Raw genomic sequence first — 15,480 nt, 5'->3', positions numbered from 1 at the left:
TATATCTTCTTCTTTGATTGATCCTTTGATCATTATGTAGTGTCCTTCCTTGTCTCTTGTAACATTCTTTATTTTAAAGTCTATTTTATCTGATATGAGTATTGCTACTTCAGCTTTCTTTTGATTTCCAGTTGCATGGACTATCTTTTTCCATCCCCTCACTTTCATTCGTATGTGTCCCTAGGTCTGAAGTGGGTATCTTGTGGACAGCATATATATGGGTCTTGTTTTTGTATCCATTCAGCCAGCCTGTGTCTTTTGATTGGCGCATTTAATCCATTCACGTTTAAGGTAATTATTGATATGTATGTTCATATAACCATTTTCTTAATTGTTTTAGGCTTGTTTTTGTAGGTCCTTTTCTTCTCTTGTGTTTCCCACTTAGAAAAGTTCCTTTAGCATTTGTTGTAGAGCTGGTTTGGTGGTGCTGAATTCTCTTAGCTTTTGCTTGTCTGTAAAGCTTTTGATTTCTCCATCGAATCTGAATGAGATCCTTGCCGGGTAGAGTAATCTTGGCTGTAGGTTCTTCCCTTTCATTACTCTAAGTATATCATGCCACTCCCTTCTGGCTTGTAGAGTTTCTGCTGAGAAATCAGCTGTTAACCTTATGGGAGTTCCCTTGTATGTTATTTGTTGTTTTTCCCTTGCTGCTTTCAATAATTTTTCTTTGTCTTTAATTTTTGCCAATTTGATTACTATGTGTCTCGGTGTGTTCCTCCTTGGGTTTATCCTGTATGGGACTCGCTGCACTTCCTGGACTTGGGTGGCTATTTCCTTTCCTGTGTTAGGGAAGTTTTCAACTATAATGTCTTCAAATATTTTCTCTGGTCTTTTTTCTCTCTCTTCTCCTTCTGGGACCCCTATAATGCAAATGTTGTTGTGTTTAATGTTGTTGCAGAGGTCTCTTAGGCTGTCTTCATTTCTTTTCATTCTTTTTTCTTTTTTCTGTTCCACAGCAGTGAATTCCACCATTCTGTCTTCCAGGTCAGTTATCCGTTCTTCTGCCTCAGTTATTCTGCTACTGATTCCTTCTAGTGTATTTTTCATTTCAGTTATTGTATTGTTCATCTCTGTTCTTTAATTCTTCTAGGTCTTTGTTAATTAAACCTTTCTTGCATCTTCTCTATCTTTGCCTCCATTCTCTCTGATGATTGTCCAGCAGCTAGTTGTGATTCTGGTGTTCTCACAAGAGGGAGTGAGAGCATGTCCTTCTACTCCACCATCTTGGTTCAGGGCCAGGGACTTTGTTCTTAATGCTTTCACCAATTCTTTAGTCCTTAGCAATCTGCTAGAAGACTTCTGTGGCAGCTTATTTTCACAACTGAAGGCAGGATTTCATCAAAGGGGGTAGCAAAGCATCACAGGAATTCAGGTTGTAGTAAAGTCAAACCTGGGTTCAAGTGTCACTCTCTCAGTCATCTTGGGCAAATGATTTAACCTCTCTAAGCCTCTGTTTCCTTATGTACAAAGTGGAGATACTAGTATTTACCTTGGGGTTGGCTGTGAATATTAAGTGAGGTTATGAATGTAAAATCCTTAACACATTGCATGGAACATTTTAAATATCTAGTAAATCTTACCTGTTATGAGGATCAAAGACTGTAGGCAAAGGGGCTAGGAGAGAGGGGAAGGATGCTAAAAGGAAGTTCTTATCATTTAGCCTATGATAGACCCTATTTACTTTCAAATATGAATGAACAAATAAAAATGCTTGGAGGTGTTACAAGGGAAGAGACTATACTGTCAGTCAAATTTGTTCAGTGATTACTATGGCCAGGGAATGGAACACAAATAGGCAAGACCCCTACCTTCAGGAGTCTTAAGAGTCTAGTTTCTCAGTAAAACTTCAGTAGCGACTGCTAATCTCGTAAGAATGTGGTAAAAATAAATAGGTGAAACTCTGAAATAATGTGAGTCTCATTATAGAATTAGAGAGAACCATAAGAAATCTGCCAGTCCCATCTTCAGATGGGTGAAAATCTGGGACACAGGCATTATAAGAAGTAAAAAGGATCACTGCTGGTAGAATGTCATTCTGGTTCTGTTTCAAATCGAGAAATGTCAGAGAGGTACTCAACCTTTATAAATAATAATTTAAATGAAAATTAGGGTGTGGTTGACAAAGTATTTCCAGTTCATGCGATTATTTTCAAATTAATATAAAATACCATTGTTCAAAACCACTTAAATCCCAACAAAAAAGAAATATGCAAATAAATTGTGGTACTTATAGCATGTCATGACTAAAAATCAGATTTTCAAAGACTAAATAATGACATCGGGAAATGCTTTATGGTAAGTGAAAAAAAAAGCAAGCATAGATATAGTATGGTTCTATTTTTTACAATAGAAATAGAAAAGTGTATAGTATTACAAAGCTATAGTAACCAAAACAGTATGGTATTGGCATAAAAACAGATACGTAGATCAGTGGAACAGAATGGAAAGCCCAGAGATAAACGCACACATATGGTTAATTTATGACAAAGAAGTCAAAAATATATTGGGAAAAGATAGTCTCTTCAATAAATGGGGTTGGAAAAACTTGACAGCCACATGTGAAAGAATGAAACTGGACCACTATCTTTCACCATGCACAAAAATTAATTCAAAATGGATTAAAGACTTGAATGTAAGACCTGAAACCACAAAACTCCTAGAAGAAACAGTGGGTAAGGTCCTTGACATTGGTCTTGGCAACTGTTGTTTGGATTTCACACCAAAAGCAAAGGCAACAAATGCAAAAATAAACAGTGGGACTACATCAAACTAAAAAGCTTCTGTACAGTATAGGAAACCATCAACAAAATGAAAAGGCAACCTACCAAATGGGAGAAAATATTTGCAAATCATGTATCTGACAAGGGGGTTAATATCCAAAATATATAAAGAACTCAAACAACTCAACAGAAAAAAAAAATCCAATTAAAAAATGGTCAGGGCTTCCCTGGTGGCGCAGTGGTTGAGAGTCTGCCTGCTGATGCAGGGGACACGGGTTCGTGCCCTGGTCCGGGCAGATTCCACATGCCACGGAGCGGCTAGGCCCGTGAGCCGTGGCTGTTGAGCCTGCGTGTCCGGAGCCTGTGCTCTGCAATGGGAGAGGCCACAACAGTGAGAGGCCCGTGTACCGCAAAAAAAAAAAATAAAAAAAAAAACATGGGCAGAGGAAATGAATAGACATTTTTCCAAAGAAGACATACAAGTGGCCAACAGGTACATGAAAAGGTGTTCAACATCACTAATTAGTAGGGAAATACAAATTAAAACCACAATGAGATATCATCTCCCACCTGTTAGAATGGCTGTTAACAAGAAATAACAAGTGTTGGTGAGGATGTGGAGAAAAGGGAATACTTGTGCACTGTTGGATGCAGCCACTATGTACAACAGTATGGCGGTTCCTAAAAAAGTTAAAAATAGAACTACCATATGTTCTAGCAATTCCACTTCTGGTATTATCTGAAGGAAACAAAATCACTATCTTGAAAATATACCTGCACACCCACACCTATGTTCAGTGCAGCATTATTTGCAATAGTCAAGACATGAAATGGAAACAACTTAAGTGTCCATCAGTGGATGAATGGATAAAGAAAATGTGACTATCTTTTTATCTATCTATATCTATATATCTATATATCTTAAAAAAGAAGGAAATCCTGCCATTTGTGACAACACGGATGGAACTTGAGGGCATTGTGCTAAGTGAAATAAGTGAGACAGAGAAAGGCAAATACTGTGTGATCTCACTTATAATATGTGAAATCTAAAAAAAGCTGAACTCAGGACTTCCCTGGTGGTCCAGTGGTTACAAATCCACCTTCCAATGCAGGGGACGTGGGTTCGATCCCTGGTCAGGGAACTAAGATCCCACATGCCACGGGGCGACTGAGCCTGCACGCTCTGGAGCCTGTGCACCACAACTAGAGAGAAGCCTGCCCGCGGCAACGAAGAGCCCGCACGCTGCAACTAAGACCCGACACAGCCTAAATAAATAAATATTAAACAAAAATTAAAAATAAATTTAAAAACCTGAACTCATAGATACACCACCAAATGGTGGTTGCCAGAGGAGGCGGGGAGAGCGGGGCGAGTGGGTGAAGGTAGTGGAAAGTACAAGTTTCCAGTAATAAGATAAATAAGTTCTGGAGATATAATCTACAGCATGGTGACTGTAGTTAACAAGATTGTGTAAGTTAACAAGATTGTGTATTTGAGAGTTGCTAAGAGAGTGTATCTTAAAAGTTCTCATCACAAGAAAAAAAACCGTAACTGTGTGGTGATGGATGTTAACTAAGTTTATTGTGTTAATCATTATGTTATACACCTAAAACTAATACAGTGTTATATGTCAATTTTATCCCAATTTTTAAAAGTGTGTAAAAGAAACCAATAGTTAATTACTGATAAAGCTGCATGGTGAGATTACAAGTAAATTTATTCTCTTCTTAAAACTTCTTTTGAATAAAATAAACATTTTAAAGAAAATGCTTCAGGCTCTTAAAATACTTGAGATCTATGGTGAATTAGGTTTCAGTTTAACAAAAATCACATTAAAAATCTCTTAGTTTAGGTAAGCTACCACAAAACAATACCAAGACAAAAAGTAGTACTTGAGAAGGGGAAAACTTTCAATACTACTTTAACTCATATTGTTGTAGTATATAAATAATTATGTACTCCTGCCTATAAGGACTGACTACTGGTCAATAGATAACTTGGATTTATTAATAACATTCATAGATCTAATTCTGACATATCTCTTAAGTCATACCTTGAGAACAGCTATAAGCTTGAGAAGGATCAACTATTATGTCCATTGGGAATGAGTTGTGTGATTCCTGAAAATGTTTCTCCACCACCTCTCCTGTATCACTGGATGAAGATGATGATGAAGACAATCCCAGTCTAACGTATCTTCCTTTTCTACCACAGAGTGAACAATCTACCGGTGTGGCACTAGGTCCCCGGGGCAGTTGAACTTCATCTCTGTGGTAGTTTCTAACAGCTCCACTGTGATGCACAGAGCGTTCTCGTTGCCATATATAATGGGTTGGAGCAATGGCCATAACCTATGGTGGAAAGCTTTCTTTTAGAATTTTAATAAGATTTTAAAATTTAGTAAAATTAAGAATAAAAATTATAAATCAAGAACAAGCTACCTGTAAAACTAGATCTAAAAATCTGTCACCGATTTTTTTTTTTTTTAGAAAAAAAGCATTTCCAGATAAGGCTATATTACCTATAAAGTGATTCATTGCTTGGATCCGTAAGATAATAATTGACAAAGTATTTAAATTATTTCAAACAGGAAATAGAACTGAAGCAACCTTCCAGGTTTTTCAATTCTGGATATTATAGGTTTGGGAAAAATAATACAGTTAGTCCAAAACAATACATAATTCTCTGGAATGTACTGGGTTGAAAACAATATTTTTAATTGAGGTTTCCAGCTATGTATGTTAGGCTAACCTTAACATGTTTGCAATCACAGCGAGAGATATGGTGAATGAAAACACAGGTAAGGTGCTTAACCTCTCGGTTCCTATTCTCTTGTCTGTGGTATGGAGAGAATAATGATGTCTATTGCAGAGGGTTGTTGCAAGGATTAGATGAGGGATTATTCAGAAAGTACTCAAGATTCCACACTACCTCTCAGGCACTGTTCTCTAAGGTCGGTTAGAGAACACACTGCCTTTAGAGTCAGGATAGACTTAGTTTCTTATTCTGGCTCTGCCACTTCCTAGTTGTATGATACTTTGCAAGTTACTTAACCTTTCTGAGCCTCAATATCTTCATATGGAAAACTGGGAATACCATCTGCCTCATAGGATTGTCCTGAAGGTTAAATATGTGTAAAATCCTTATCACATAGTAAACAATATGAAATGATATTAGCGAATGATAGCCATTTAAGACAAGCTAGCGAAGTGTACCTACCTGCTGACCTCATGGTGTCTAAAACTTCTAAACAGAATGTTAGAATGTTACTTCTAAGCAAAAATGTTTAGTTGCGGTTATCAGTGACCCAAGGTAAATGAGAATTGTAGAATTTGAGAGCTAGACAGTGCTTTTAAAAAAATTATTTTATTCAAGTATCTAGACAAAATTATTATTCAAAAAAGACAGACAGTGCTTTATTAATTGCCTAGACGAGTGATTTTCAAACTGGTTTGAGGAGCCCTAGGTTTCACAGACAACATTAGGGGTCGCAGGAGGGGCTAAGGGAAGACACAGCAGGTGGAGGACCTCAATTTGGGGGATTGTGTGTAAAATTTTGTTTGGAAAGAAGGCTTTTGCTGTGAAGAATGAAAACCTTAAAACCCCCAGATTAAAGCTGATTCCCTCAGAAAATAGGGTTATTGTGCCTCCCCCAAGACAATGCATAAAGAATACTAGCAACCCTAATTTTTAAAGTGTACTTTAGGATTGGATTTATTTTATAATCTACTTCTTAAATCCTTCAAAACAGTTTTCAACCAAAGACATGTAATAAAGTTATATATCTTTTAAAAGGTAGAAGTAAATAAAGATATTAACTCTAAATATACACATTTCTATGCCAATGTAAAACTAGGTGCAGAGATACCCAAGGTGAGGAAGTAGAATATCAAATTTTCTTATTCCTTCCATATTTATCTACTATTTTTCTCAGTATTTCTGTTTTTATTGCTCATGTCTGGAATACCTTTCCCTTTATTTGTCTTAGTATTTCTTTTCCTTCAATGCCCAACGTAAGTCCCACCTTTCTAGAAACTCCAGCTTTCAGATTTTCTTGTTTTATTATTAATGCTATATTAGGACTCAGCATGTAAACGTTAGCACTCAGATGTACCTTTTTTTTTTTTTTTTTTTGCGGTACGCGGGCCTCTCACTGTTGTGGCCTCTCCCATTGCGGAGCACAGGCTCCGGACGCGCAGGCTCAGCGGCCATGGCTCACAGGCCCAGCGGCATGTGGGATCTTCCCGGACCAGGGCATGAACCCATGTCCCCTGCATCGGCAGGCGGACTCTCAACCACTGCGCCACCAGGGAAGCCCCAGATGTACCTTTTTATGCATGTAACCTATTCTGCCGAAAGCCCCTTCTGGACAGGAATAGTTTCTCATACACCACTTTCAAATGCCTTCTCCACAATATTATGCAGTCATTAAATATTTTTAATGATAGATGAAAATATATTAGAATTAGAGGCCACTAACATTATGAGCCTTCAGCAATATGATTTTTGTAGGAATCCTATATAGCAAAGTCTAGTGAAAAGAGCAGAGGGAAACATGAAGTAAAGGGCACAATATAGAAGATTTGGTACTGTTCTTTCTGCAATAAGCTAGGCATCATAGTCTCTCCACATGTTAACCCACCTAGAAAAATGCATGCACACTTACCTATTATGCTATTTAATTCCTGAGATAACATAATAGATATAAGTGCATTTTCTAAACTAACCAACATAAGAGATGGAGGCTAGATGTCAGAGAAAACAGAACACTGGGAAGCCATTAGATGTGAAGTCAAGTTCTGGCTCTGCCACTTAACTGATATATGATCTTGAGTAAATCTCAACCTCCTTGGTCCTCACAAGTATTTTTGTAAGGATAAGAAGATAATTTATATGAAAATATAAATTTGTAAAGCACAATGCAAGTGTATAATTACTGTAAGCCAGTTTGTGGCTACTATCATAACTTGAGTTTATTTTAGGATATGTGACTAAAAAATGGGTTGACAGTATGCCAGTACTGGACTCTTAATAACAAATGCATAGAAAACTAAATTTCTAACAGCATGTCTTGCTACTATAATGCAGCAAACTTCAGGGCAAGGATGATGTAATACTTCTTTATAATAAACCTCCACAACACTGAACTTAGTGTCTTACTCATAAATTAGCTGTTAAATGAATACTTAAGAGAACAGGATAAAATCTACTAGGTAATTTATTTTTCTGTACACCAACATGATTCAAATGTACCTGGTTGGAACAACCAAAAAAAAAAAGATCTTATCTTTATCTAGCTTATCTATCTGGATAAGGGTCAGTGCTAGGTGAGCTCGGTAAAGAATTATGTTTTGGAGGGCTTCCCTGGTGGCGCAGTGGTTGAGAATCTGCCTGCTAATGCAGGGGACACGGGTTCGAGCCCTGGTCTGGGAGGATCCCACATGCCGCGGAGCAACTAGGCCTATGAGCCACAAGTACTGAGCCTGCGCGTCTGGAGCCTGTGCTCTACAACAAGAGAGGCCGCGATAGTTAGAGGCCCGTGCACCGCAATGAAGAGTGGCCCCCGCTTGCCACAACTAGAGAAAGCCTTCGCACAGAAACGAAGACCTAACACAGCAAAAATAAATTAATTAATAAATCCCTACCCCCAACATCCAAAAAATAAAAATAAAAGAAGTTTTTTTTAAATTTATTTATTTTTGGCTGCGTTGTTGCTGCACACGGGCTTTCTCTAGTTGCGGCGAGTGGGGGCTACTCTTCATTGTGGTGCACAGGCTTCTCATTGTGGTGGCTTTTCTTTGCTGCAGAGCACGGGCTACAGGCATGCGGGCTTCAATAGTTGTGGCACATGGGCTTAGTTGCTCCGCGGCATGTGGGATCTTCCCAGACTAGGGCTCGAACCCATGTCCCCCACATTGGCAGGCGGATTCTTAACCGCTGCACCACCAGGGAAGCCCAAGAATTGTTTTATAGTTTTGTTTATTTAAAAAAAGTTTTTAATCAAGTATAGTTGATCTACAATGTTTCAGGTTTACAGCAAAGTGATTCAGTTTATATATTTTTTCAGATTCTCTTCCATTATTGGTTACTACAAGATATTGAATATAGTCCCCTGTGCTATACATTAGGTCCTTGTTGTTGTTTGTCTTCATAGATAAGAAGGTATGAAAAAGAATCAGAAGCTTTAAGTTCCATTCATTCTGTCAGTCAGCTATATTTACTGAGCGCCTACAAGTCAGGCACTGTTACTGCATGCCTCTCTCCCTTCATCCCCAGGCAACCACTTTCTGTCACTTTGGATTATATATTCTTCACAGTTGATATAAATGAAACCATACAATATGTGGTCCTTTGGGGACTGGCTTCTTTCATTTAGCATAATGTTTTCAGGGTTCATCCACTTTGTAACATGTATCAGTACTTTATTCCTTTTAATTGTCAAGTAATATATCATTGTATAGATATTTTGTCGATCCATTAATTAGCTGCTGGACATTTTGACTGTTTGCACAACTATTGACTATTATGAATAAGGCTGCTTGCTATGAACATTCATGCACAAGTTTTTGTGTGGACATAGTTTTCATTTCTATTGAGTATAAAACTAGGAGTGGAATTGCTGGGTCATATGGTAACTCTGTTTAGCATTTTGAGGAAATGCCAGACTGTTTTCCAAAGCAACTACATGATTTTATAATTCCACCAGAAGTGTATAAGGATTCCAATTTCTCCACATCCTTATCAATACTTGTTATTGTCTGTCTTTTTTAAAAAAAAATTATAGTCATCCTAGTGGGTGTAAAGTGATATCTCCTTGTGTTTTTGAGTTTGCATTTTTCTGATGGCTAATGATGTTGAGCATCTTTTCATGTGCTTTTATGCCCATCTGAGTATCTTTTTTGAAGAAATACATATTCAGATCCTTTGCCCTTTAAAAAATTGGGTTGTCTCTTTAATACTGAGTTGTAAGAGCTGTTTATATATTTTAGATATAAGTGCCTTATAAAACAGATGATTTGCAAAATTTTTCTTCCAGTTTGTGGGTTGTCTCTTCACTTTCTTAATGGTGTCCTTTGAAGAACAAAAGTTTAAAATTTTGATGATGTCCATTTTATCTATATTTCCTATTCTTGCTTGTGCTTCTGGTATTGTATCTAAGAAACCTAATCCAAGGTCATGAAGATGTAACCCCTATGTTTTAAGATTTTTATAGTTTTTAGCTCTTAAATTTAGGTCTTTGATAAATTTTGAGTTAGCTTTTTATATATAATAGAGAGTAGGGGTCCAAGTGCTTTCTTTCGCACGTGGACATCCAGTTGTTCCAGCACAATTTGTTGAAAAGACGATTCATTCCCCACTTAATTTTCTTGGTACCGCCAAAAGTCAACTGGACTCTTCAATTTTTATTCCACTGAGGGAGTTACTACTCAGTATAGGGTGGTAAAGAACGGTTTCTCTGACGTGACATTTAAGCAGAGTCCTGAATGAAGTGAGGAAGTGAAGCATATGAATTTCTGGGGGAAAGCATTCCAGGTAATATGAATGGCAAATGCAAAGACCCTGAGGTGGGAGTGTCCTTGGTGCATTTGAAGAATAGCAAGTAGGCCAGAGTGGTTGCAGTGAAATGAACAAGGATGGGAGATGAAGTGAAAGTGATAAAGGAGGAGAGTTGGCAGACCATGTGGATCCAGGATAAGTACTTTGTGTCTTTTACTCTATGTGAGATGTGAAGCCTCTGGAGGCTTTTGAGTAAAGGAGACATGATTTGATTTTCTAAAAGATTAACTCTTTAAATCTGCTATGAAGAATAGACTATAGGGAAGAAAGATTGTAAGGGAGACTATTTGGAAAGTTATGACAATAGTTGAGGCAAGAGATGACAATTAAAGTAGGGTTTAGTGGTGGAGGTGGTGAGAAATGGTAGGATGCTGGATTTTCTTTAAGGTATAGATGTGGAAAAAAAAAGTCTAGGGTGACAGTTTTTTGGCCTGAACAACTAGACTGATGAAGTTGCTATTTATTAACATGTGGAAGATTGCAGGAGGAGCAAGTGTAGAGATCTATGTGGGGGAATCAAAACTCAATTTTCAGCATGTTAAGTTTGAGGTATCTACTAGATAATGAAATGTAAATTAAAAATTGGATATGCAGATCTGGAATCAGGAGAGAGATCTGTTAGTTCTCAGTGTTGAAGCCTTGAGAGACTAAACTTTTCTGTAAATCCCATTACACAACTGACTTTCCAGGTGTCTAAAACTTTGTAGTCTCTTATACATACACCATTAAGCCACATAACTCTCTGTCTCTTTGTCTGGTGCCAGCAACTGAGGTAATTCCAGCTCCAGCAGAATAAAGTTGTTGCAGTTAAAATGCTAGTCATTGTATTTTAGGAGTGGGTAAGCAACCTGCCATGAGGAAGCATTGCCTATCCCGGCCTCTTCTGCCTCCAGTGCCCCCTCCATGTACTTAGCTGAGTGTTCTACAGGGTTTGAAGCATTTACTTTGAAAAAATCAGAGTGTTCAAATAAGGCCCGCTATCACATCAAGGATGGCAACAGGTGCGCAAATTACCCACTCCTCACCTAGGGAGGTAGTGACAAAAAATAACAAGACAGGACTTTTTCAATGCCCTGTAATTGGAATGAGTCCTTTAAATTCCTTAATAAGGATCCATTAATCTGGGGAGATGGGTCATACATACCTAACTTTTCATATTTTTCTATTGAATATAATCTTGTAAAGACTTGGCCTGCTGCACAGTCCTCTAAGTTATTTCTGAATCCTTGCATTTCCCCCAACATTCAACAATCCTAATCCACAAATATGCATAACTGCAATATCTTCATCTCATTAATAAATATAATTAACAAGGTTAATTCTGGGCAGAGTTCTGTGACACACCTCTGAAGTCTCCCCTCAGGTCTGACACTACTAATCCATTAATTGGTTCCTTTGGCCTGTAGTCATTAAACTAGATATGACTTCATTTTTTTTTTTTTTTTTTTTGGCTGCGTTGGGTCTTTGTTGCTGCACGCGGGCTTTCTCTAGTTGCAGCTAGTGGGGACTACTCTTCTTTGCGGTGCGCGGGCTTCTCATTGTGGTGGCTTCTCTTGTTGCAGAGCACGGGCTCTAGGTGCGCAGGCTTCAATAGTTGCAGCATGCAGGCTCGGTAGTTGTGGCTACACGGGCCCTAGAGCACGCAGACTTCAGTAGTTGTAGCGTGTGGGCTCGGTAGTTGTGGCTCATGGGATCTAGAGCAGAGGTCCCCAACCTTTTTGGCACCAGGCACTGGTTTCATGGAAGACGATTCTTCCACTGGTGGGGGTGGATGGTTCAGGTGGTAATGTGAGCAATGGGGAGCGGCAGACAAAGCTTCGCTCACTCCCCCACTGCTCACTTACTGCTGTGTTGCTCAGTTCCTAACAGGCTGTGGACCAGTACCAGGGGTTGGCGACCCCTGCTCTAGAGCGCAGGCTCAGTAGTTGTGGCACATGGGCTTAGTTGCTCCACAGCATGTGGGATCTTCCCGGACCAGGTATTGAACCTGTGTCCCCTGCATTGGCAGGCGGATTCTTAACCACTGCGCCACCAGGGAAGTCCCATATGACTTCATTTAATTACAGCATTATCTAGCCCACATTTACCAAACTTCTTTGAACTAGTACTGCCTTATAGTTATCATTGCCTTCCATTTAATTTTCTACTCCAAATTTTTTTAGTTTGAAACATTAACTTTCTTTACTGAAAACCAGGACATTAGATAAAATAATCTTTTAACTTTTAGTGTCTTTCTGCTTTATATTAATAGAATCTGGCATCAAGGAAACTTTATGTATGCTTTATGAAAAGAGGTATAGTTTTTAAACTTATTTTGTACCATGTAGTTCACATTTAACCTTGGGAACTTGAAATTTTGATACTTTAACAGAAATTATTTAATGGAAATTATTATTCAGCTCCAATGTCGTTACCACGATGTATTTTGGAATGTGCACGCTATTCTTTCCCAATATACTGGTGATCTTTTTAGAGAAACACTCTAAAATAAAAATACTTTCTACAGAAGTAGGCTGCTCTGAAAAACAGAAATGACAATTTTTAATTATTGTGGTATAAAATTAAAATATCAACATTGTAATATAAAAGTTGTACTCATGGTAATCATCAAGGTTAATGGTTTACCCTTCATATACAAAAAAAAAGTGAAACATTAGAAGCACATTAAAAAACATAAAAGGAAAACCACATAAAGAGAAGACAGAGATTATATATATAATGCATGTAAAAATCTTACCTCCTCACAGCATCGCCGGCTTACAATAGCCCTATAGTCAATTCTATCCCAGAGTTTGTCCCTTAACTTTAAGAAATCAGGGAATAATTTTCTCCAGTTTTTCCCTAAAGCCCATGGAAAAATTTCATATTTGGATTCTTCTTCATCTTCTTCAACTGTATTGGCCAGATACCTAGCAAAGAAGACCAACAACTCAAAAAAGAAATGGGTAAAGGACAGGAACAGACAGTTCACACACACACACACACACACACCAACTTTTTATAAACACATAAAAGATGTTCAACCTTATGCATGATTAAAGAAAGGTAGATCAAAAATAGAGATACAGTGAATTTTACCTTGTTGAGTTCTGGATACTTTTATATTCCTATCAATCTTGAGCTTGGCTCTGGGATGCAGTTATATGGAAACGGTCTGATCCTTTCAAGTCTTGCTTTCATGATTTGTTAGGTGGATCTGGAGCAATGTTCAGTCTAGGGCTAATTTCTCCCCACTAAGGCAAGATGTTCCTGAGTACTGTACTCAGTACTGAATTACTCAGTGTGAATTATAAGTTTTTTCAGTCTGGCTGGTGGGAACAGGCACTATTTCCAGCCCTGGGTGAATGTTAGTCACTGTGTTCCCTCTATTCTTACGGTCTTTCCCTACAGTCAAATACCTGAGGGGGAATCAGGCATGCATAAAAGCAGGAACACCGGACAGATAAGAAGAATCATCAGTCAATCAAAACTGACCCACATGATAGAAGTAACAGACAAGGATACTAAAACAGTTATAATTATTCCAGATGTTCAAAAAGATTAGACACATTGAAAGTATACCTCTAGAGATGAAAACTATGTGTACAATGAAAACTACATTGAGTGGGGTTAACAGCAGATTAAATTTTGCAGAGGAAAAGAATTGTGCATTGAAGACATAGCAATATAAACTATCTAAAATGAAACACAGAGAAAAGGAAACAAAAATAATGAACAGAGCATCAATAAGCTGTGAGACAACTTTAAGCAGCCTAATAAAGGTGAAATTGCAATCCCTAAAGGGTGGTGGTGGCTGGACAGAAAAAACATTTGAAGAAATAATGACTGAAAATTTTCAAAATTTGATGAAAACTATAAACCCACAAAGAATCTCGGTGAACTCCAAAGCACAAAACATGAAGAAAATTATACTAAGGCATATCATAATTAATTACTTAGGACCAGTAATAAAGAGAAAATCTTAAAAGCAGTCAGAGAAAAAAAATAAGACATGTTAGATAACACAGGAACAGAGATAAGGATGGAGCAGATTTCCCACTGGAAACAATGCAAGCTCCATAGATGACTTTCTAAGAAAAACAGGCGACTCACAATTAAAAAAAAATTACAAAACATACAAGGGAACAAGGCACCATGAACAGAAACAGTCCCTGAAGTGTGAAGATACTGGAATTAAGAGACAAACACCCAAGAAAAGGGGGTCTTAAAAGCAATCAGAAAGGAAGGCAAATGATCCCAAGTGGAAGGTTTGAGATGCAAGAAGGAATAGTAATCAAAGATATATAGATATATGGGCAAATCTAAACAAATGTTGAATTTATAAAACAACAATAATAATGTCTAACATTTTGGAGGGCATCAGGTAGAACTAATAGAATTGCAAGAGAATAGAAGTTGGGAAGTGATTAGAGTTAAAATGCTTAAGGGTCTTGTAATTAAAAATAACTAGGGCAATTGCTCAAAGAATAGATATAGAATGTGAGATTTCCAAACATGTAGAAGAAAAAAAGGTGTCAAAAGTAAAAATATTAAAATCTCAATCAAAAAGATTAAAATGGAGGGGAAAGAAGAAAGAAAAAAATGGGACATACACAAAATACACAACAAGATGGTAGGAAAAAATGCAAATATATAAGAAACAATAGAATATTATTCTGCAGTGAAAATGAAATGAACTATAGCTACATGTATCAATAGAAATGAATCTCAAAATAATATTATAAACCAAAAGAAGAAAGTTACAGAAGAATGATAATGGCAATTATGGTGTATAATTACTATATAGCCCCCAAATAGGAATAACCAAATAATATATTATTTAGAGGTATATACATAGAATAAAGAAAAGTAAGAAAATGATTACTTGTGGAAGGGAGGGGGCTCTAATTGGGAAACTGTGTGCTGTGAGTTTCTAAGATTCTGGCAATGTTCTATTCTTGAGTCATGGGTACATGAGTATTTGTTTTGCTTCTATTCTTTTACACACACATACGTATACATTCCATATACTCTTTTGTAAATATTTCACATTAAAAAAATTTTAAAGGCACAGAAGTGTATAGTACATCTCTATTCATGTAATATACACACTGGTTCATATATAGAAAATTATTCTAGACACATACATATGAAACTGTTAACTGTCCTTGAGGAGGGAGGTCGAGGTCTTGAGATATGAAGAAGACTTACTTTTTTTTTTTT

The 15,480-nt window shown here is 37.3% G+C and overlaps 1 protein-coding gene across 1 annotated transcript in view; it reads right to left on the bottom strand.

Annotated features, from left to right (window-relative positions):
* The window catches only part of SPDYA (speedy/RINGO cell cycle regulator family member A), a 32,551-nt gene that overhangs the window by 5,714 nt on the left and 11,357 nt on the right, over positions 1–15,480 (bottom strand). Inside the window, exons 5-6 of the mRNA XM_024731538.1 lie at positions 13,016–13,187; positions 4,775–5,072 (exon numbers count right to left, since the gene is read on the bottom strand). Of these exons, the coding sequence (XP_024587306.1) occupies positions 4,775–5,072; positions 13,016–13,187 (470 nt within the window). The remainder of the gene's footprint in view (positions 1–4,774; positions 5,073–13,015; positions 13,188–15,480) is intronic.

Source organism: Neophocaena asiaeorientalis, unplaced genomic scaffold (assembly GCF_003031525.2).
Source record: "Neophocaena asiaeorientalis asiaeorientalis breed wild unplaced genomic scaffold, Neophocaena_asiaeorientalis_V1.1 scaffold689, whole genome shotgun sequence".
Classification (NCBI taxonomy): Eukaryota; Metazoa; Chordata; class Mammalia; order Artiodactyla; family Phocoenidae; genus Neophocaena; species Neophocaena asiaeorientalis.
This window is presented reverse-complemented; position numbering and strand designations above follow the sequence as displayed.